A 24756-nucleotide genomic window follows, 5' to 3' on the forward strand; every position below is an offset into this window, starting at 1 on the left:
AAATACTTTTAAGTAACTAAAGCTTTAGTTACTTACCATATTTTTCCTATTAGCTAGTGATTGTTACGTGTAAAAGGCTGTGGTTGCACTATGCAGCTTGCAGGTGTAAATGGTTAAAAAAAGGAAACCTTACACTCTAACTGAATCATTTCCAATATTATTTAAGGCATTCACAAGAGTAGGAATCAGTTTTTCCACTGGAAGATGGATGCCCTGGTTTGGCAAGAAGCCCTTCAAATACAGCCCAACTGGATGGACTGTACTATACCATCCAGACATCGACTGGCACAGAATAAGCCTTTTGCCCTGAGGCGACACTGTTCTCTGAAAAACAGGATCTTTACGGATGAGGAATATCAAAGCTGTGTGGTTTGATTTGAAAAGTGAGCCAAAAGCCACAGAAACCCCTAATGCCAGAGGAGGAAACAGGTGAGGGGAAGACTAGTTAACCCTGTGGTGAATCACTCTGCTTCTAATTCTGCTTCTTACTCTGACCAGGTCAAACAAACAGGTCAGAGATGATCAAAGACCTCCCAGAATACCGATTTGAACAAGACTTGACAATTTCCTCCACAGAACCAGTCTAACAAGTATTATAAAAACTATTATAAAATAATTATGAATTATAGAGACTCATAGAGAATGAAATGCATTGTAGAAAAGGCGTCCACAATAGCTGAACACAGACCACAATGCAATACATCTAGACAATGTATTGGGTTTGTCCCTGACCACACATACAGGCTCAAACACTGGAAGCATGCAGGATGCCATTCACTGTGAATGAAACCTCCAAATAACATTCTAGGGCCACCCACAGTGACTCAAGACTCATAAGACTCAAGCCCAGCGGTGCAACCTGGAGAAGTTAATAAAGGCAGAACCTTATGCTAACTTCCTCTTAAGCACAAAACAACAACCTGGAGACAACCGATCACACTTATTTCTTTATGATATAACTTAACTGAGGAAACAGGATTTGAATGAGAAAAACAATGTGATCCACATTGCTCCAGAAATGAGCTAATTCATTTATACGTCCATATGTCCATAAGTCCATATGTTTAAAGAAGAGTCATCGACACTGCCAGACACGTTGACTAGCTAACTATCAAGCAATATTTGCTGGAATCCATCATGATCATATTTGTTTAGCAGTTTGGTCAGTTCACCAATTTGCAAATGTTATAACATGCTATAAATTATACCTGCTAAACATCATCATGTTACCATGTGAGAGTGTTAGCATGCTGATGTAAGCAATTCAAAGCACTATGCCTAAGCACAGCCTCACAGAGACACTGATGTGGCTGTAGATTCTTGTCTCATTTTATTATTGATTGGAGATTAAATTAAATTCACCATGAAAACTGGACTGCCTGATTTTTCGTTTAAAAAATGGCACACATCCATTAACACATATGGAAAAACACTTTATTCTGACACAACACAAGATACTTTTTATTCTTTCATGGGATGCTTTCCCCAGTAATCATCACCTTATGAACTTTCTAACTTTAAATCAACATTTGAGGAGACACTTAATGTAGGAAGTAACTGAAAAAGTCTGTAAGACTCATTTCACTGCAACTCAAACCGAGCCCCATTTCGCTGAATGTCATCAAGAGACTGTTGTGTTTGGCAGTGAAAGGAAGAGCAAACTCTCCAAACATTGATTTTTTGGGGGATTTGGTTTCATCTCCAGGTTCACCATGTGAACTTCTGCCATTATCATAAATCTAGACTTGTGTGAGTGTAGCAGTTCAAGCGAACATCTATTTATTCCACCTCTTTCATTTGGCAGCATAGGAGCGCAAAAGCGTGTCATTTGACATCACAGATTCTGGTGAATTTTCAACTGAAGAGCAACTTCTGTGAAATCAGAAAAGGGCTGATACTATCCTTCAGTAATTTATTTTCTCATTAATCATATGTCATTAATTATGTATTTCTCTTGTGAAAACTTGACAATTATTGTTATTAATGTTATTTGCTTGCAGCAGCATTTATCACATTACACATTAGAGAAATGTCGCTCCTCAAAGCAGCTTTGAAAGACAGACACAAGCTTTGTGGTTTTTAAGTTGGCAGAGTTTCTGTGCTCTTTCCTCACCTCATGAACCGCTGTAATGATTTAACTGTCAATTTGGTCTGTAGTTTGCAGTGTGAAGGAAGAGTCCACGTTGTCAGATTGATGACTTTCAAGACGAAAAGGAAACTTACTGAAAGCTTGTTTTACTATTACATGTTCAATTTGTTGATCTACTGATATCAGGTGTAACTATGAAAGGGTATAGTAAGCTGTTTTGGTTAGCTTTTATTTTATACAGTTGCAAAGAGTACACACTTTTTATTCCATCATCCCCACTACAACCACAATCTTCAAAAAAGAAGCTCTATTTGAACAATTGGGATTCACAGCACCTGAGCGAGGAAAAATCCTTCCACATTACAGCATATCCTTCTCTGTGGTCACAGTCAGCACTTATTATATTTTACGTCAACAGCTAATGAGAGTGCAGGAGAAACATAACAGGAGGATGTGGTGTATCAGGGAGGAGCTGAGAGTGGTTTGACAAAATTGATGCATTTACATCTGACCAAGGTCTGTATACAATGTGTTTCAAACCATCTCTGGATCAGATGGTAAGTGATCAGATCATTGTTTTACTTGAGTAAATCTTGGGTGCATTTTTGCCTGGATTCATTTATATTAATTATTATCAGATAGCCGTCTGATAACAGAAGGTGCATGCAGAAGTTTCTTCAACTGGTTTGAAGGTTTCAAAGGAATAGTTTGACATTTTGGCAAACACACTTACTTGATTCTTGGTAAGTGTTGAGATGAGAAGATCGATATCATCTCTCTTGTCTGTATGGAAAATATGAAGCTAGAGCCAGAAGGCTATTAGCTTAGCTTAGGATAAAGACCAAATGCAGTGGAAAACAGCTACCATTGCTCTCTTCAAACAGCTACCAGCACCTCCAAAACTAACAAATGAATATGGTGCAATAAAAAAAACCCCGTAATATCAAAAATGTTACTGTAAATCAGAATCAGAATAGGTTTTATTGCCAGGTATGTGTGCACATACGAGGAATTTGACTCAGGATTGTACATTGCTCACGATGTGCTTACTTATAAAATAATAATATAATAATATAATAATAATAAAATAAAATCAGACACAAACTACAGAGTAGACAACACTAATATACACACTATGAAAAAAACAATATAGACATATTGACAAATAGTGCAGTAATGATGCAGGAGTAAACTATTATTCTCATTATGTACATGTTGAAGGTGAATATGATATACAAGTACACATACATGTACACATGTACACAGTGTGATGGAGCATAGTGCAAAGGATGCTGGAAAAAATAAATAAGACCTATGACCTGAGGTAGGTGTATTGGTATACAGGATATACAATATGACATAGTATGAACATAGTATAAACAGCACTGAAATAGAGAAACAGCGCTGAAATAGAGAAACAGCGCTGAAATAGAGAAACAGCACTGAAATAGAGAAGAAATCAAGTGTTCTGGGAATTCAAATAATTACCTAAGATTAAAAACACCATATAGACAACAGGGCTTGTCTGCTATTGGTTGATTGGTCGGTATTAAAGTAGGAACGGAAGGTTTGATTTCTGGGAGTCTGACACGAAGTCAAAACCAGTTTCACCAAACACTCTTGATATTTATCCTTATACCTCAGGATTACAGAAAAGGAAATATGCACACATGCAAACACACTGGTAATCCTGTAAGTTTTCTCATTAAACTCACCTCAAATGACCCCTTCCATCATCTGAGAATAGAAAATCTGCTGTCACAAATCATTTTCCTGCTGTCACTGCAACTCTGCTGGCTTATAACAAGTAATTTATCTGGCACACACACACACACACACACACACACACACACACACACACACACAGGCACCACCATGTACAGTGCATGTACTAGCACATACACATGCACTGCACATGTACACAATAGTGCTAGTGTGATGCAATACGAGAATAAACTGATAAACATGAAAAAAAGCAAAAAGCAAAACAGCCACAACCCACGAGAAAAACCAAGCGGGCAGTCCGCCAAGCAACTTAGTAGATAATCAGTGAACCAAAAAATCCACAAGTCAGACAGTAACGCCAGGAATCTACTGACTCCAGCTACGGCACGTTACGGCTGTGCCACGGTTTTGATGCGTCCACAGCCCTGCGTCAAAGTCCTCTGGAAGCATCTCAGAAGCGTTTCAGCAACACACTATGCAGCGAGATTTTAGGGGTAAGTCAGTTCACCAGAGAAACTAGATATACAGCAGGTGAATGAATCCATCACAATGAACATCAGGTCACCTTTTATTTTTACATCAGTTATATTATTGTTGCATTTGAATGCATCTGAAAGCGCAGACGGATTTTTAGATGAGTTCAAATGCTTGGGAAGCTTCGATGCGCGAAATTTGCATTCATGTGCTACAGTAGTAAATTGTGTTGTAAATCAAATTCAGAGAACAAACCATAAGTGAACACAGATGACTGACTTTGGCATCTTTGCACATTGTCAAGGATGTCTGAACTTCCCACCAGCTCTTGAATTCCTGTCAAGAATTCACACTGAAGAATAAATCTGTGACTTAAGCAGCATTATTATGCAACATATTGAAATTAATGGAATACAATGGCTACCTAGAAGGAACATTCTAAAACTTTTGGAAAGGGCTAAAGCTCCCCGCTTGTTTCCTCAATTTTTAACTGGGACACTGGTTAGTCAGAAAACCTGGAGAATCAACGCACAAAAGCAGACAAATGATAGGATACAACTGAATGCGAATGATAAAACTCTCCTTTCCTCCATCTCATATTATATATATATATATATATATATATATATATATATATATATATTATATTTTTCTGTTTCTGTTCTGTTGATTCTGCCCAAAGACACATCTCTGATGCAGAGAATATCAAATATGTCACCTTGCTTTGTTGCTCTTTTCCCTGTCTCTTTCATTTCACAGTGGAAACATTGAGTCAGCCCATTCCAAAAAGCTCATGTGATTTTGTTTGGTCACCACAACTTACTATGCTGCCTCTCAAAAATAGCTCTCTACACAAGGCTACACTTACAAGCACACACCAAACTAGTAAACACACACACAATGCAAACAGGCCACATCAGGCTTTGTAATGTTACTTCTCAATCGTTCTCACCCTCTCACTGCTTCTAAGTGCCAGTATGCAAACCTTCACAAACACTATTATTTGAAAGTTTTACCTGTTACCTTTTGTTCCCCAGGGGATTTCTTGTTGTTATAGAGCGTACACCACAACACCAAAATATGCAGTCTCACTTACATCTCTGTGTATGTAAACATGTCTGTGCATTATCTTTACATGCAAACCCACATAACACATCAACACAAGTGCATAAAAAATGCAAACAAGGTGTTTTATGCACGGAAAGTGAAGGAAATCCCGCCACCTCAGCAGGAAAGAATAATGTAGAGGGCACAAGACAAGAGCACATTGTAGTCTGACTTTCAAACAATACAACGGAAACTAAATGTGAGTTCAAGATAACAATTCTGTCAGAGGAAGTTATTTCATTACAACTAAAGGTTTTCCACATTTCACCAGGACCAGAAACCAAGGTTTAACTGACACTACTTCAAGTCCATATACTGTGTTCTTCTGTTTGTTATGTCCACATCACAAATTGTCATCAAAGTTCATTACATTATGACTAAGGATTTTTAACTTTTCCCTGCGTGTATCTAGCCATAACTGTTCAAAATATTGCATACTGATCACATTTTGTGAGTAAAGTACAGCTTGTTGGAATTGCAATATGTGCAATATGGAGTCATCAGAAAGTTTAGAAAATACTGAAAAATATACACAAATATAGTAATGCTGAAATAAAATCAGGACAAGCATTCAACAAAACAAAGTTCAACTACCAGACTATAAACAGGCAAATGCTACAATAAATCAGTGTTTAGTCCTGCATTTCACTGATGGAAACAGCAATGCACTCTTAGCTCACGGTTACACAAGGGTTAAAAATACTGCCTTTCTCCCGCTCTTTGCTTTTCATGCACACTCAAGCACACACAAACAAAAACACAAGCAGCCAGCCAGTGACACCCGACTGCTCCACAATGTTCCTCAGAGTTATTTTTGTCATCAGGACAAAGGGTTTTACCTCTTACTGAAAGATGAGAGCGTGTGTTGTAGTTTGTTTGAGTGTGTGTGTGTGTGTTTGAGTGTGTTTGTGTGTGTTGGCAGGATAATTAGACCTTGTGCTTTGCTCCCTGAGAGTTCTTTAACCACAGGGCTGAGCCGTAATGAATCTACACTGTCACGGACACTAGACTGTCTCACACACACACACACACCAGACACCATACTGAGCATGTTTACAGATGTTTGAAAACAAACATGCACACATAATCACGCACACATTGTGTAAATGTTTAACTGACAGAGTTGGAGAGGGTGGGGGTGGGGGGGCCAGAGAGGCTGGATTAAATTAGGACAAAGGAGAGAGAGGAAGACTACTGAAAAACATAATTACTCATTATATTGGTGATTACACACTGCTGCACGTCTTTTCCTGACAAATAATTTATCACCTCAATATGTGTGTATCTCAACACCTCAAACCGTACCTCAAACACCTGTGTGTTAGTGAGCGAGTGTATACTCAGCTGATGTGAGTCATTTTGAAGTCTCTACAGCCTGAAGTGATGCAGAACTGCCTCTTGGCCGACGCCTTCAGGCAATGAAACGGAATTCCCTGATAATCTTCATCAATCCTTGTTTTACAATATCATCAAGTTCTTCATTGTTTAGCTATTTAGTGAAATAATTATTAATTTGGCTTTTACATTTGCAACTCTGTCCAGCTGGACTTATTTGATGATGGAAAGACTGTCCGTGACGTTGAGAACTGTCCTACATTACCTATTCCCAACCCGGAGCTTGGGACCCCTCAAAAAGTTGTGACATAACTCTAAATGGGATAGTAGGATGTCATTAGATTGAAGGAAATAAGTCATAAACAAAAGTCTCAAATAACACAACTGCTGGCTCTACATTGAAAGTTAAGGAGCATGAATGAAGAAAAGTCAGGGAATCACCAACGTTAATAAGCTTCATTATCTGGGGGCCATGAATCTCATGCCAATCCATGAAATGAAAAAAATAAATTTGTTGTTTTTTTAAAATCTGTTTTTCCTTACATCTATTTTTTAATAGAGAAGAAGAAGGAAAAATAATTACTCTTTGGCTGAACTGGTCACAACTGGTAGACATATGCAAGCAAGGGGTCGCAAGTAAGACATCACTTCGTTTTTAAAGGGTCACAGGTCAAAAAGGCTGGAAATCACTGCTCTAGGTTCCAGATGGAGTTTCTCCGGAGGCAGTCACACCAGGTGCCTGAATCACCCAAATTTACCCTGAGAAGCTCATGAAGACATGATTCATGATGATTCACCTATCCTGCTTAACTTGTTTTAATGACTGTGTGAAGTTCATGGCACTGTTGAGAACCTCTTAGAAACTTTCTTTTGCTCAGACACCTTCTCAAGTTTCTCTCAGATGTTTCAACTCTCAAGTTCAAGTTGGGAGATGTAATCTCTCCAGCATGTCTGGGTTTGATCCAAGCTTCTGGTAGAGTCACTCTTAAAGGCAAAGTGGTCTTAGGTGAGAGACCAGACATGATGACTCACAAAGATTCCAATGACTGGTGAGAAAAGCTCAGAGTGTGACTCTAGTGTAGCTCACAACTCAGGCCTTGGAGTGGTGGTCTTATCTGAATGCATGGCGGTGGGGGACCCCTGTAGTTTTGCCATGGTGGTTTGAAAAGAGACACAAGACCATTTAATTGTGGGTTCACCACACTTGATTGCTACATGGTGAAGTGCAAGGAGTTGGTCCAATGTGTTCTAGGGACATTACAGGATCAGATATTTAGCTTTGAGGGTCTTAAGGATTTAAGAGTTTAGGTATACATAAAACTCTCCTATAACAGGACAAGAGTGGGTGCATACTTGACAACAGCAGGAATGATGATAAGCAAACTAACTAAACTCAACCATCCAGAGCTGGTATTCCTGTAACTTGTATGCCTTATTCCTAATGTTTCTTCTCCCCAATTCAGACTGATTCACTCTCTTGTACTGTGGTTCTTGGCCACTGTTACATAAGGGAGAAAACCGATAACTCCGGTTAAACCAGCTGCTTCTTTTTACCTAGCAGCGAGGAAGTGAAACGTGTAGATTCACACTGTCCTCCCAAGATCCCACCCCTTCCATGGAGGCACCATAAGCCACCAGTAGACGTTGGACGTCAGTAGACAAGGACACACTCCCTCACAGACTTCCAACAAGTTAACACAGCTGCGTTTAACCACTATGGGGAATTCAAACCTGGATCTCTGAGGTGGTGTCCAAGTGCTCTGCTGCCTTATTCATCATGTTTGTTTTGACAACAAAAAACTCTTATTTCTTCTTATACTGATTATTAAGTATTTTAAAATCTGAAAAACATCAAATGCTAGTGTTACGAAATCATATGTAACCATGTGTGTGCATTTGTTCACAGCAACACCAACACCTGGCAAGAGAACAGGGAACAAGCCTCCATGTTCCTCTTTTCTCTGCCTCCTAAATGTTCAACAGCACAATACAAACACATTCACACACTTTCTGGATAATTCTGTGCCCAAGTTCACAAATAGCTTGCCACTAAAACACGCACATTATCTTTCTCTTTCTGTCTTTCTGGTAGTGTGACTCAGTGTTGAGCAGCCTCGACTCATCACGTTCCCACCCTCTGTCTGTTTGCCTCTGCAGCTTAGGTCACAGCTGTGTGGGCCAAACCAGCCTTGCAGGACTCTTGGCACATACTTTGTCCCAGGTTGTGGGATTTTTCATATATGTAATGGACTCATTTGATACTGCAGCCAATTTTTTCCATTGCTACCTATATATGACAGATTTCTTATTCTTAATTATTTTAATATCCATGTGTGTTGTCCTTCCCATCCCCAAACCTTTCATGTTTTAGGATCTTACAGACTCTTTAAATCTCATTAAATCTGTGCCAGTGTTCTAATTTGTTGAATATGCCTTTAACTGACCACAAAACTGTTGTTTTTAAAGTTACAGCTACAGCTCCCTACTCCTAGTCCATACCCTACAACACATTCTGACATTCTCAATACTGGCTCTTTACAGGTAACCTTTCTGTGATGCTTTTAATTCATCCTTTTAAGTCCATTATAACTACTCTCAATCCAGATGCACTGTTAAATTCATTTAACGACCAGTGCCTATCCATCTTCGACCAAACTGCAAGACCAGACTCAAGACCTTAAAAGACTCTGAAAATGTGAACAATCATGGAAGGTCAAGAAGGCCACAATAATACATAACATCCTTACAAAACCAAATGGCAATCCAGCAGAAAGCAGTTAAGCAATTATTATAGTATTATATTAAACTCCTTATTTTCCCAAATGTATGTGCCTGATTTTCCCACATTTCTGTCTGATTAAATGTTCAAGGAGCATATTGATAGTATATTTGATCATCCAGAAGTCAGGTAAATGCAGTGATTGATCAAATCCCAAACCGGAAAGATGGATGAGTATCATAGCTCTGTTAATGATGGGTTTGAGGGCAACGCGATGACTGCTGGAACCACAAGTTCATAACATTTTTGGTCAAGGAAGCTTGTGTGTTTGTGGGGAAAATGCAGAAGCAAGAGGGCAGAAAGCTTTAACTGTCCTCCTGCTTGATACCAATTAGTACCCAAACGGTTAAACACAGCGGGAAAAAAACATTTCAGACTAATCAAACTACTTGGCTCAAGAGTTGTAGCTTTATCGCTGTTAAGCTTTTGACACCTAGGGAGCATTTTAAGCTTTTCACTGGGATATTATAGTCCTGTCATGCCTGTTCTCGACTTTTCATTTTTTAATCTGTTTCTCTGATGAGATTAAAGTGAATTCAAACCAGCTCTGATTTATTTTTCTCTCTTCCTCTCAGGCTTCCCAAATCTTCAGTCAGCTCTTTGATACAACTGTGATGATGCAACATGCAGAAATGTTGCCAAGGAAACACAAGCCAAGAGGAAATGAACTCTTATTGCAGCTACGCAACTTGACAACACACCCTGACTGACTGATGGGTAAACTGCACCACTGAAAGGATTTATATTCCATGCAATAATGTGATTATCTCTTCAGTAAGGAAATAGTGAAGACTACTACAACGGTCATTTTATATCATAATCAGACCTAATTAACTGAGCTGGATTACTCATTCATCTTTCAAAACACTCTTGTCACATCTTCTATTAAATCTACAAACCTAATTTTGTTTAATTTAAAAAAAAAAAATCATTCCATGTTTACATCCATATTTGCTAGCTTGCTTAAGGTCTTCTTCTTCTCTGCATTTGGTAGCACATTACCACGCTTCTTTGCATGTTATCACCTATCGATAAGCACAACACTGTGAAAGCAGTGGCAGGCATGTGTATCATATTGCATACAAACCTATAAAAGCATGACTTCATAGCACTACTAGTGTTCAAAAACTCCACAGGGAACCTTTAAGTATAGTATTTCACTGTGTCTCCATCTTTTTTTGCGGCAAATAGAGACTGGTAATAATTTGCATTACCTGTATAATTAATTAAATATAACTTTAAAGTTATTTTCAACTAGAACACCACATAACAATACTACTTTCCATAGACAATTACATCTAATATTCTAAGTAACTTCCTGTTCTCATCAGCCAAGAAATAATCAACTAAGCAAATAAGCCCCGCTTTTATAATGTGAGCAGTCAATAAGCTTCTCTGGGTCTCACCACATTTAAACACCCAAGTTGTTTCACTATGTTTTGCTGTTGTTTCTTTCCCACTACTGGAAACTGGCTGAAGGCTTTGTAGAGGAGAATGGGGCTGCTTTTCCCCCCACTGCTCAACAAGTCCATCTTTTGCTCCTCCACTCTTGAGGTTTTTATTTTTTTGTATCATATGGCTGTTTTCTTGTTTGGTTTTTTTTTTAACTGCAGTGGTTTCTGTGGCATCTGGATTTTCTGCAGCTTCAGGCTGTCTGCTTAGTTATTTTCTGATCAAAAGTCATTTAGTGTTTTTCACCCTGAGCGCAATGGAAATAACCAGCTGGTCACAGGCTCCTTCAGATCACCCACAGAGGCATTTAAGCATTTCTTTCCTTACTGAAGAGATTGTTCATTTTGGCAAACAATGATATTAGTGAATCATGTTAGATAGGAAGACAAAGTGACTTTACACATTCATATCTAGATGGGACCCGAATTCACAAATTTGATCAAAACAACGTATTAAATCTTTACAGATAACTTACCCAAGCAATAAAAAAAAAATCAACAAAATTATATTGGGTTTTAAAAAAAATCTGTTAACTAACCACAGTCGTCTTCTATCAGCCAATCAACTCTCTCTATACCCAAATCCTGTTTTCCACACACACAAAGAGCCTTTGATCACTAACCCTTCGTAGGAGACGATTGTAGTCATCTCCTATACGCTGGAGTTCTCGCCCGATTGCCTCTGTCTGCATATCCCTTGCTGCGTTTCGTGGCCGTGAGCTAGAGGGTCTGGGAGAGTGTCCTGAAACAGAGAGGAATGCAGAATTTACTAATACGGTACGCTTTTGCAATGATTAAAAGGTTTAAAATGCATGTTGAACTAATTGTACTGTGATGCTTCATTTATGTGAGGCACAAAATGTAGTCAAACAGGAGTATGCTCCTTTATGTGCAGTTGGGGATTAAACACATAAAAACATTGTTCAGTACCAAGATATTTAAACAATGACTTGTAACATTAACAGAAACCAGAGCGGGACTACACTCTGGATGTATTTACAGAACTGTATCTACTGTTCCCAGACGGCGGCAGGCTCACTGCAACAAATGCCCAGTCAGTACACAAATGAAATGATGAGCATCACAAGACTTGCAGTTGTAAGTTCCTGTGAGCTTGATTGATTCATCCTTATGACACACAGTGAAGACGTGACAGAAAAGCAGGAAACACCATTTAAAACCGTTAAATGCAAACCTTCACATTGGAGTTTTGATGTGCATGCCCTGCTCTCCTGTCAACACATAAATGCAGCATAATGGTTTCAGTTACAAAAATGCATTACTGGATCACCAGCAAAATCAGCAGTAACATTTTGAGGAAATGAAATAACAGACAAAACAAGAAACAAGCCGACGAGCACATATGATTCAGAGAGTGCGTGGTTCACAGTTTCAGAGAGGACACTTCTTTAGTTTTGACCCAGTTGAGTTAATTGATGTTATAAAAGATGCATGCTTACAATGATATGTTAAAAGCTACAGAAGAGATGTAAAGCAGAGTATTCATGTAGGTGAGATGAAAAAACAGCAAAAGCCACAGAAAGTCATCCCTATATTTTTAGGTGTACTAAGGGATATGATGTTGTCAATTTTTAGCTTAGATAGACAAACAGATACCAGAACATTTAAACAATGACTTTTCAAAGAAACAATCACATTATTAAATGTGTGTGTGTCTTACTGGCATCATGACAAAGGCGTAGAGAAATACCCCTTTACCAGCTGACCGGGTTGTTTTCGTGGTTAATCTTGTATATTTTCAGTCTGAACTACAATATGACTATGAAAGTCTCTGACCTCTTACCGATCTCCAATTATGACTCATGAACACTGTTATGAAACCCAGACTTAATATTTCTCACATCCTCCAATATTGAAGAGACCAACACAGCAAAGAAGCTGTGCTGCAATCAATCCATCATGGTGCTGACTAAACCAGCAACATCCACACGAGTGTTTATGATGGGAAACGACAGCAGCGTAACCCGTCACTACACGAAACACCATGTGGCGTGTTAGAGCACTGGAAAATGCCCATGTTGGGAAATTAGTATGTAAAAGCAGGTTGGAGCTTATTATGCTGTCAGGTGACAGTCATGCCATTTGAACACTGGAGACACCAAAATATGGAACAAAGATGGCTGAAAGTGTCTCTGGAACTGGAATGAGCACAGAAGAGGAGCTCAGATGAGTCCGTCATGTGACGTCAAGGTTACCTGTTGTGTCATTTTGGGGCTGGTTGTAAAAAGATTTGCTAAACTTCAATTGATAACAATCTAAACATGACAAACGACATATCTTGACACATTTATTTTGTTTTTTCTAAGAATTTTGAATAAGATACGTACTGAGCATGACATTTTACAGTTGACAAATCAACTTGACGTTGGTGAACAAACTATGTAATGGTGACAGTTTCTAAATCACCTCAAACCTAGTTTGACATTTCTGGACTGTAGCCGACATACACAGATGACAATATATCTGCGATTAACTAATTTTGGCCTGATATATCGGTCTACCTCTAGTTTTGATATAAATTAGCTCTTTAACACCCATTTGATTTGTAAAATAAAGGATTTATTACATTGTTAGACAGCTAGACTTTTAATGTACATAGGACACCATATTTCTCAGATGTTTACTCAGGATCCACACGTTTACTTGTAGTCTCTGAAAGTCCTTTACATGGTTCAGTTTATGGGTTGCTAATGCAGAAAGGCAACCAATTAAAAGGTATTTACACTGAACAATATTATAAACGCAACCCTTTTATTTTTTCCCCCATTCATCAAAAGCTGAACTCAAAGATCTAAGACTTTCTCTATGTACACAAAAGGACTATTTCTCTCAAATATTGTTCACAATTCTGTCAAAAACTGCGTTAGTGAGCACTTCTCCTTTGCCGAGATAATCCATCCACCTCACAGGTGTGGCATATCAAGATGCTGATCAGACAACATAGATATTGCACAGGTGTGCCTTAGGCTGGCCAGAATAAAAGGCCACTCAAAAACGTGCAGTTCCATCACACAGCACAATGCTGCTGACTGCAGGAATGTCTACCAGAGCTGTTGCCCATGAATTGAATGTTTATTTCTCTACCATAAGCCGTCTCCAAAGACGTTTCAGAGAGTTTGGCAATACATCCAACCGGCCTCACAACCACAGACCACGTGTAACCACACCAGCCCAAGACCTCCATATCCAGCACCTTCACCTCTAAGATCGTCTGAGACCAGCCACCCGGACAGCTGCTGCAACAATCGGTTTGCATAACCAAAGAATTTCTGCACAAACTGTCAGGAACTGTCTCAGGGAAGCTCATCTGCATGCTCGTCATCCTCATCGGGGTCTTGACCTGACTGCAATTTCGTTTGGGAACAGTATTTGAGAGAAATAGGCCTTTTGTGTAAATAGAGAAAGTCTTACATCTTTGAGTTCATCTCATGATGAAGGGGGCAAAAACAAAAGTGTTATGTTTATAATTTTGTTCAGTGTAATTTAGAGACAACAGTCACATCTAGGATCACCAAATTTTCCATGTAACAGTTAACTTGATCCAGAAGATACAAATCTTAAGATGAAGAGTCTTTATTTACCCAGAATAATGAATTTCTCCTACTTAAGAGAGTCAATTATTATCCAGCTTTGCGCCGCCGTTTAATTTAGATTTCTGTCTGAAGTTTATTTGTTAGGGTGAAGCCTCAGGCAAAATCTATCTTTGTGCAACCAGCCCCGAGGTTGTGTTATAATTAAACCGTGTGAATATAAATCACGCAAAGACAAAAATGCATTAAAGTGGACTGTTGCACTCTGGCTGGGACTGAAGAAACCTGATCGTAGGTGTGATCTTCCTGCTGCAGGAGGAGGAAGTGTTGTGATAGGACAGCTGTAATCACACTGTCAGGGACTGACAACAACAAGATGATAAACTAACTCTATCTCACTCTCTAACACACCATCAGGCCAGCATTCTTGATAACAAGAGACTTTTCTTGTGTTGAGGACAATGTATGATATTTTGTATGAGTGTGTGTGTGTGTGTTTTTATCTATACTATCCATCCTATCTGACTGCGGACTGAAAGAGAGGCAAAGATTTTCTGTCTGCATCTTACAAAAGACCTGCAGGCCTATTTTGACTGCTACACACACACACACACAGAGGCCTATTTTGATTGCTGTACTTAATGAATGACACACACGCGCTGGTCTGTTTTGACTGGTCTCTTGTTTGTCTGACTTCAAGTGAAAGACAATAAAAGAGACACAAGGCAATCAGTGAAGCTAATCACTGCTATTATAAAAAGGGTTTTACAATATGCTGAGGTTTACGGAAATTTTATTTCAGCCTCTGTAGATTACTTTTTTCCTTCCAAAACACTATCCTTGTAAAAAAAATTACTGTACCTGAAACAAACGCTCAATTTCTAAAGTCTAAAAAAACAAATTAGTAAAATCTTATCATGACAAGAAAACAATGTCATTAAATAGTGGATATATTTGTCAACACTGTGGGGGGATTGACTGTGTTAGTTGTTTTTGTTTTCTTTGTTGAGCCAAATATCTCAGTCTCATGCCACAGTTTTGTTTGTTACCAAGCAACAGGATAGGCAACTTTAGCCGACGGCATCATAGCTAAAAGCATGCGTGCCATGTTCTGTTTTTGTATCTAAATAAACAGCAGAAATAAGAAAATAAAAACAGGATCCAGGCTGTGAGAAGTGACGAATGTCCAACAAACACTTTGGTGGCTCCATCAACACAAGCTCCTTAGAACTTGATTTTACATTTTAATTCTAGACCCAAAAGTTGACAAATATATTATTAAACTGACTTGCTTTTACCTATTACATGTCAACCGACTTTTATCTCTTACGCTTTAACTGACAACTCCTTTCAGTGTTTACTTTTCCACTGATACTTCCATCTCTTTCATTGCTTCATCTTCAACACTCCTTAAAGGGGAAAAGGGCCGGGTGCACACATGAAAGTCTGTTTACAGGTTTTGGGGAGTCCTACTACAGATGTGAAAAAAAATGGTATAAAGCCTTTTGTGGCTCCAGTCGGACTGAGTTAATGCCACGTTTCAGACCGGTTGGAACTGGGAAATTTCCAAGTTGAAATATCCGACTTCCAACCTCAAAGCGTTCCAGGTGCATGGTGGTGCATGACGCCGAAAGTGAACGAAAACCATGGCTGACCATGACAAAGTGTGGACACAGTTGCACCCTCAGCAGTGCTTTAGGTGTTAATTGAAAAGATTGCAGTTTAAATGCAAACAAATGACATAAGTAGCCTATATGTTACTAGTTAACTGTTTACCACTCTAGCTACATCAGTTGGTAACCCTCAAGTCAGTCAATGTTGTAGATTACACATCCTAATGTTTTGGCATTTTTAACAATAACTTTTATGTAGCGAAGATGACTTTATGAGAGTCTTTACTGTAGCCAGCTACCTAATAGGCCTAACATATTTCTACATCAATGTACATGCAGAACAGGTTTTACTATATGATCGTATAAGTATACTTTTTGTTACCCTTTAGTTTATGGTTTACCATTTAAAATGTGTGTTTCCATGGGCGCTGACATTGTTTTATGACATCATTCAGCTGCTACTCGTGAAGTCGGGGTACATATTTTTTTCTCCAAATTCACAAGTAGGAAATCCGACTTCAAGTGGCGTTCCAGGATAGTTTTTCTAGGTCGGAAATTTCCCAGTTCCGAGTTTCCTGGAACGCAGCATAAGGCCTGATAAATGCCTCGAGTGAGGTCACTTGAGTCAGAGCCAGCTGGGGCTGAAGACTACGAGTTTGAAAATGAAAACAAAAATATGGGGTGTGGAGTTTGAAAGAAGAAGTGAGCTTACTATATATCCGTGGCCATCACCATTATCTCTGCTTGAGGCTATCAGCTACATTAGCCACTACTAGCACAACACACCTACATTTTCAAATAAACTGTCATGGACACGTTGCATTGTTGGTAATGTAGGAACCAGGTTAATCCCCTCTTAGTTTCACTGAATGGTTGCTGCATCATTCTCTTTACTGTGATGGCACACACACACACACACACACACACACACACACACACACACACACACACACACACACACACTCCTTGGGCTTGTTTGGCTCAGCCAGAAGTCAATGCCCTTCACTTCCTGTGAATCTGACACCAGGAATCCATGAAAATTGTGAATCTAAGGGAGCAATCCAACATCGGCAGGTCTAGCCTGCTGAGACTCCTAATTCAAATTTATTTACAAAGTGAGGGATGCCAAACACAGAAAAAACAAGAAATGCAAGTGACAATAATAGCAGCATTATGTGTTTGAGTCAAAGAGACCAAATGTCTTTACACCAGAAAGTAAAGATGAAGATAATCACTTATCGAAGGGGATAGTTTAAGATTAGGACTTGGATTATGTGAATGTCACTTGTTGCTGTTAAGATATGGTTTTTGGTCAAGGTTTCACTTATAAAACATAGTCCAGTGAATTCCACACTTTTTTATTCCTATCAAATATTTGTATTTGTAATTTCCTATTAGATCAACGGTGTGTGTGTTTCATCCGGTGGAGTTTGGGTGGGGTTTACACACTCAAAGACTGTAAATGTTACTCAACAGGAAGAGTAGTACTACTATGATGGAATGAAAACATAGGAATCAGCAGAAATGGGTTTGGCAGTCATGTTGATGTGATTTGGATTCTTTGAGGGCCAATGGAATGAAGTGTGCTGGGTATTAGTCAATAAATCTGAATGTGAAAACATGACTGATGTAAAATATATATGCAAAATATGACAGTAGTGGAAAAAACTCTTTCAAGTAAGAGCCAGTGAAAGGGGAGTACAAAAACATCCTGAGCATGTTTTTGTTGTGTTTTTTTACTGTCATTGTTAACATTCAACACCGCCACCCGCCCAAACCCCCAAATCTTTGATAAAGGAAGCTTCAGGGAGCTTGTGCTGGGCTCATATCTGGTTTCATATTTTGTTATACACCCACACATCAGCAGTTAAATTTCACAGTGAAAACAGCCAGAGCTGCTTGTCTTGGCTGACTCAGGCAAGAAACTTAACACACAACACTTGTGTGTTTTTGAATGTAGTATCAGGGTGTGCATCAACGTATTTAGATGCCTGCACTTACTTTTTACCACCTTCTTAAACTGATTTTAGGTGATACTAATGAGTAGTAGGAAAATCACTTCAGGCATGATTAAAATCATCATTATTGTTTTTTTTAAAGCATAATTGATTTTTGAGGATATCAGACGTAATCGACAGGAAGTCTTGTGTTATCACCTAGTCTATAGCGGCAGCAGCAAGACAAATAAGGTAGTTTCTTATTGGTATAGTATATAAACACTGCATTGATGGATAGTGCTAGTATAATTATTGTCTTTATAAGAATGTATCTGAGTTATATTTAAATTAATGTTAAATAATCAATGGCCTGCATGTGAGTTTATTCGCTGCTATATTGGTCACGCCAACACTTGTCAAAGAACTTTGAAATAAGAAACTCTTACATATTCCACCTGCTTGTATAAATCGTCGGTTATGCTCACCGTGCTGCTGGTGCATCCCCGGTCCTCTGCCGTGCGTCTCAGCCATGCGCTCTTGGGCGTGTTTAACCATTTGGCTGGTGTGGCTTGGAGTCTGCGTGCCTATGTCAGCCGTCAATGGCCTCGGGGAGAGCGGGGAGCTCGGCAGCGAGTCGCCTTCGCAGGAGAAATATCCACTGGAGGCACGGCGAGGGAGGTGAAAAATAGACCTGGTCTGAAACACGCCTAGGCTGTCGATAGGGGAGATGGGGGTGGTTCTGTACGGCGAGTCCGGCTCTCCTCCTCCGGGGGGATCGGGGTGGCCGAAGCTGCGCTCGCCGCAGTTGTCTGAACGGGAGGTTTGAGCTGAGGCTCCAGCGGCACCGACGGGTGGTGGATCTCCTCCGCTCCCCTGTGTCGCCGTTACTGCGGTCGAGCCATCGGACCGGTTTGGTGGTCTGTTGGATGAACAGAGCGGACCCGTGAGCCTGGGCTTTCATCACTCTGCCCAAACAGCCTACAGCCTCAGGTCTCTGCAGCATGTGGAGCTGCAGCAGGATATGTAGCAGCACACTGCTCTGCCAGGACTGGACCTCAGGTTTATCCTAGAACTGTGGGATTTCTGTAATTTAAATCTGATTCATTTCACTTAGAACCGCGGGGACATGGCGCGCCGACGAGCACCGACTTTCTTCTTTTTTTTTAAGCGGACGTACCAACAGTAAGGTGATCAATAGCCTAGGTTTGTCTTTCATGAAAAGTTACCTAATTCTAGCTCACGTCCCACTGCAGCTGATATCCACAGAAGCGTTTGGAGTTGTGTAGTGTTTGGCTAGTTTATGTGCACTGAATATGTTCCCGGTCAGGCGGTCGCCCAGGTTTCCTGCCCAAACTGGCCGCCCGGTGCGTCTCCATTGTTTGACAGAAGTTGCTGATTGCAGCAGATCTTTGTTTGACTTGGGGAAAAAAATCAGGGATAAAGGACGCGGCTGGAGTAACTTTAACTGCGTCAGATACAAACAGCCTGAAAGAAATCTGTCTCAACGGACCATGAGTCTGTCTGAAAATGTCACTTTTCGAGTAAATTAACTAAAAAAAATCTGATCAAGATTGACAGACAGTTGACGAGGGACTTACAGAATCAAGGAATAATAACCAGATTTTACATCTGTAAAGTCACTTTAAAAAAACAAAAAACACTGACATAGAAAATTATCACACTTTCGTCATTTTCAGTTTTAATCACCAAAACTCATGGCATTCTAAAAAAAGGGACTCATCAAAATTACATTTTGATGCAACGCTTCCTGTTTGTCCAGACTATACTACAACTTCCTAAGCCCACGGATTCCCAGCGGTAATGACCTACTTCTGTGTCAAAATGACCTAAAAGTTTAACCAACTGGTTTTTATATGAAAGTCTCCATGCACCGACATACACACTATTACGCACCTTTGAAGTAAATAGTCATCCTTTGGATTTTTACGCATTTTACGCACGGAGAAACAACTACAACCGCACTGTAACTGGTCTGTCCTCCAGCCTCTTGAAAATGTAGGTGTCCGTTCCCAGTAGGTTTCCGTGCGGATCCGAGCGTTACGATGAGAGATATTAAGCGTGTCAGGCAGCACGTAGCAAAATGGCACCAAAGAGTAGAGGAGGCCACCTCGCCGAGAGGGAAAAGCAGACGGAGGGAAGAACAGAAAACACGCCACGCCGGTACCAGAAAACTATCAAACAAGGCATTTGATCAGGTGCCACGATACAAAATGTTTAACGAAATCAGCAGCACGTCTGCAACGTCACTGTATTAGTTTTTCAGTAGTTTTGTGACTCCGTGTGCGACGACAGAAAGATCTAGTCTCACCAGAACAAAACTGACATTTCAGAACACAAGATAAGGTTTCACTTTACTATTAACACAAAGATATTAAAATAACTGAGCAGCTGTCACATGTGCCTCTTGGATTGTGCTTTCTATCTTCTTAAAACCCCAGTGCGTGTGCGCCTCCCACAGGATGCGGTGTTTCCTGAACATCTTAAATATTTCATGCCAATTCGTTACATGGCATGGAGTGGTAAATTAGGAGGCGGCAGACCTCAGTGACCTCGATAATAGCAAAGTAGACAATCTCTCATTTATGAACATAAATCAGCTCTTCTCTTAGAAGGAAAACAGAATATGGTCGCATAAGTCTTGGCAGTATTTAGAAATATGTAGGCCTATAGTTATGCCTACATAAAACTGCACACACACTATTCAGCAAATAATATGCAGTTAATCCTCAGCATCCTGAAGACAAAGCGACATACAGCCGTTATCCCGGGTGGAATGTCGTTTACACTTAGTGTAATACACTAATAGTTAATAAAAGCACTAAGCACACCGGCAAGTCAGAGGTTCACTGCAAAACTAACAGATTCCTATTCCTAAAGCCTTCTCGATATAGGCTAACAAAGGAAACCTCCATAAAGTAGGAAATGTCACTTTAAACTAACTGGAGTCAACAAAACTTGGTTTTAGTCACTTTTTACACATGATAAACGCTCTTGGGAAGATTACAATGATATTTCACAATAAGAGAAAGAATTACAATGCAAAAGCAAAGCTATTATTTATTTTCTGTATTTTAAAAACACTGCTATTAAATATTAAGGAGCTATAGCTGCGGCTGTTTGCAGCGTGACAGCTGACATGCCGGTCGGCATAGAGGGAAACTGGAATTTTGTAATGTAGCCTAATTGTTTAAAAAAACACAACACACACACACACACACATCTGCCTCCTCTCTCCCAACTCACCTGGACGGAAGTTGCATGTCAGTCGCAGGACATCACAGCTGGATCCGTGGGAAAAAACACGATAAGAGAAGTTGGTTGTAATATAAATATATCTAAATAGTTTCAATGCAAGACCATGTAGGATCCAGAGGTTCAAAGTGAGAAAAACTTCTAAAAGTAAAAAATAAAAAAAGTCAAGCCAAAAGCGACATTAATCCCAGAGTTGTTGCTGAAGTTTCCCCGGGAGGAATGGTTGAATAATCCGCCTCTTCCGAGTAGAAACTGCACCAGAGGAGGTAAACAAACTCCAGCCAGAAACAGGCTACTGTCTGCACAGAGCTTTCTTTCTCTTCCCTTCCTCTCTGACACTACTCTGCTCTGCCTGCGTTGTGTTATTATATGATCCTCCTCCAAAACACCACCCCCTCTCAGTGGGTGGGATCTATTTCTCTTTCTCCTTTCTCTGTCTCCCCCTGTCTTTCGCAGGCATTTAATACAAAGAAAAAAGAAAACCCAAAGAAAACACGTGACAGAAACACAAATAACGATAACAACTACAAAAACATTTAATAAAAAATGCAATTACTGCCTCTCACGGTGAATGTATCTGCTACTTTCCCTCTGTCTATAGCTGTGTTTCAGTTTCATACTACAACTGCTTCCAGACAGATATTGAGCACTGGAGAAGTGACAGTATAAAGTGTTTGCTACTCGAAATTGTCTCAAAGTGAATAAATGAACTTGATTTTTGAGTGTAATACAGTTTTTGATAAATCCTTTTATCTTGATTCTGTAATGCTCAGAGGGTTTAATGACGCAGGCCAAGACCTATGGTCACCTACAGTCATGACCTCTGGTAGCAACGTAAAAGTTGACCCATGTCTTGTTATTTCCTGTTGGGACAAAATTGATAAGTGCATTAATTTGCACTAAAAAGATTAGACAAATCCACCAATAATAGTATTAAATGTGTTTAAAATGACAAACTGATTTGTCAAAATCACACAAAACCCAACAAAACTAACTCCATCATAAAATTAAATACTAACATGTAAATTCCCTTTTTTACCAGTGTTCCTCCTTTTGCATAATCTAAGAAAACTGAATGTGTTTTTAAATTCGACACATTCACAATTTGGACGAAACTGACGCCTACACTTGTAGTATGACTGCTGGCATGAAAGCAGAACCCAGTATAAGCTACTATTGAAGTTATGAATCATCCTAAGGGCTTTACTGATGCCATATTTATGTTTCTGTTGACAGATTCGCGTTTCAGAAAAATGGAGGACATTCAGTGAACAATATATTTCCACTTTGGATTGTGCTCTGGTTAAAAACACTGATCTCACTTCTTAGTTTTGCACTGCGTGTGAGGTATGTAGTCCCTATATGTGTGTGTGTGTGTGTGTGTTATTATGAACTATTATCCACATTTACTATTGGCTGGCAAGTGTCCGTTATAATCATATGACTGGACACTTTGTTCTGGTTAAAACTTTAACTTGAACTTACGCTGCTGAGCGGCCAGTGAAGCACAGAGTGAATGCTACACAGGTCAGTCCATTCTTGTGTTTTCTTGTGACAAGTGAACAAAGAAATCATTGCCCCTGTTGTCAAATTCTTACAATTCAAATAAACAAACAAATAATAAATAGGTCTTATACCTAAATTAACTGAAACAAACATCAAGCACCGACTTGCCACAAGTCAGTTCTCAGTCATCAGTTCTCAGCAGAGAGTTGCATAATTTCTTTGGTGTCACAATCGATTGCATTATGTTAAATATATATATTACAGCCTGTAAGTGGCTAGTATAGTCTCAGGGCTTGGTGTAAATTAATATTCTCAGACATAACAACAAATCATCTCTCAAGTTCTACTTCCTTCCTTGACAATATAATGTAAGAACTGACTATACATTTGTATAGGAATTGTTTTTCTGCTTAATCAAAGGCAAGTTTTGTTAATGAAACAATATTCCACTTATAAGATGTATTCAAACCAGTCTGACATCTTGCAGGTAGCGCTGGCTCTGTAATGTTGAGGCGAGGCCGGGTGGGTGTGGCCGGGCAGAGAGACTGGAAACAGCAGGAAGATCCGACCTACACCCCCACACACATATGCACAAAAGCACACACACACACACACACATTGATAGACAGACAGACAAAAGGGTGAGACAATCAATATCATTTACATGTGATCAATACCAATCAATCCCTGAGTGTGGGAAAATGTGTGTGAATGGCTGTAAATATGGATACTATTTACTTGTGTTTTCTATTGCTGCTTCTGTTTTTCTGTTTGTATATTTTCCTTTCTGTACATCAGGGAGTTTGGAGCTCTGTTTAGTGTGATGATGATAGTGTTGATGATACTGACCGTCCAGAGAAGAAGATTTCTCTGGACGGTCAATGTAGTGGGCCGAACATGAGTACAAAGTGAGTAATACTAGTGAGTACTTATAGCTACAGTAAGGCTTTAATAAGGATTACTAACGGCAGGATGCATTAATTGCTTCACTTCCCCACAAAATACAGTGGGAAATATCTAAACCTTCTTTCTGGTCATAATCCATCCATCCATCCATCCACCGTCCACCGCTTATCCTGCATACAGGGTTGCGGGGGCTGGAGCCAATCCCAGCAGACATCGGGCGCAAGGCGGGGTACACCCTGGACAGGTCGCCAGTACTGGTCATAATAGATGTTGAAAAGAAGGTCATCCATCCATCCATCCATCCATCCATCCATCCATCGTCAACCGCTTATCCTGCATACAGGGTCGCGGGGGGGCTGGAGCCAATCCCAGCAGACATCGGGCGAAAGGCGGGGTACACCTTGGACAGGTCGCCAGTACTGGTCATAATAGATGTTGAAAAGAAGGTCATCCATCCATCCATCCATCCATCCATCGTCAACCGCTTATCCTGCATACAGGGTCGCGGGGGGGCTGGAGCCAATCCCAGCAGACATCGGGTGCAAGGCGGGGTACACCTTGGACAGGTCGCCAGTACTGGTCATAATAGATGTTGAAAAGAAGGTCAATTGGAAATAAATTATATGACACATATCAAACTTAGAGCGTTAATTTTTTAACCAGCATGGCTCTAAGGATGCCAGTGTTGGTGGGTCCACCACTTTGTGCGAAATATCTCAACAACTATTGGATGAATTGCCATGAAATCCACAGTGTCCAGACAATGTATGCTCATAACTTTGGTGACTTCCTGACTTTTCATCTAGCTGACATTTGTGGTTTTCAATTTGTGACATTCCCCTCTGCCTCACCTGTACGTCGTGTTGAGGGCTTATTGACAAATGTCAGCATGCTGACAAGCTAAAGTAACATGGTGAACATTACACTTGATTGTCATCAGCATGTTAGCATTGTCATAGCATGATAGCATTTAGCTCAAAGCACCAAACAAGCTGTTAGCATGGCTGTAA

At 39.8% G+C, this 24756-nt stretch overlaps 1 protein-coding gene and 1 long non-coding RNA gene across 3 annotated transcripts in view; one reads left to right on the plus strand and one right to left on the minus strand.

Moving 5' to 3' along the window:
- bcl2l11 (BCL2 like 11) overlaps positions 1–21685 on the minus strand; it is a 28961-nt gene extending 7276 nt beyond the window's left edge. The window contains exons 1-3 of one of the 2 annotated variants that reach the window (XM_038737324.1): positions 21326–21685; positions 18547–18980; positions 11584–11702 (exon numbers count right to left, since the gene is read on the minus strand). In XM_038737324.1, coding sequence (XP_038593252.1) covers positions 11584–11702; positions 18547–18980; positions 21326–21342 — 570 coding nt within the window. In that variant the 5' untranslated portion in view covers positions 21343–21685. Of the gene's footprint in view, positions 1–11583; positions 11703–18546; positions 18981–19975; positions 20709–21325 lie in introns of those variants that run through there. The other variant, XM_038737323.1, reaches the window with a different exon arrangement.
- LOC119917177 lies at positions 19118–24468 on the plus strand. Its single transcript, XR_005447233.1, has 3 exons — positions 19118–19248; positions 22571–22681; positions 23328–24468. It is a non-coding gene; the product is annotated as an uncharacterized LOC119917177 (long non-coding RNA).
- Positions 24469–24756: the final 288 nt, after the last annotated feature.

The sequence above is a fragment of the Micropterus salmoides genome, unplaced genomic scaffold, assembly GCF_014851395.1.
Source record: "Micropterus salmoides isolate LMB-PRFRI ecotype aquatic unplaced genomic scaffold, ASM1485139v1 Ms_hic_scaffold_22, whole genome shotgun sequence".
Lineage (NCBI taxonomy): Eukaryota > Metazoa > Chordata > Actinopteri > Centrarchiformes > Centrarchidae > Micropterus > Micropterus salmoides.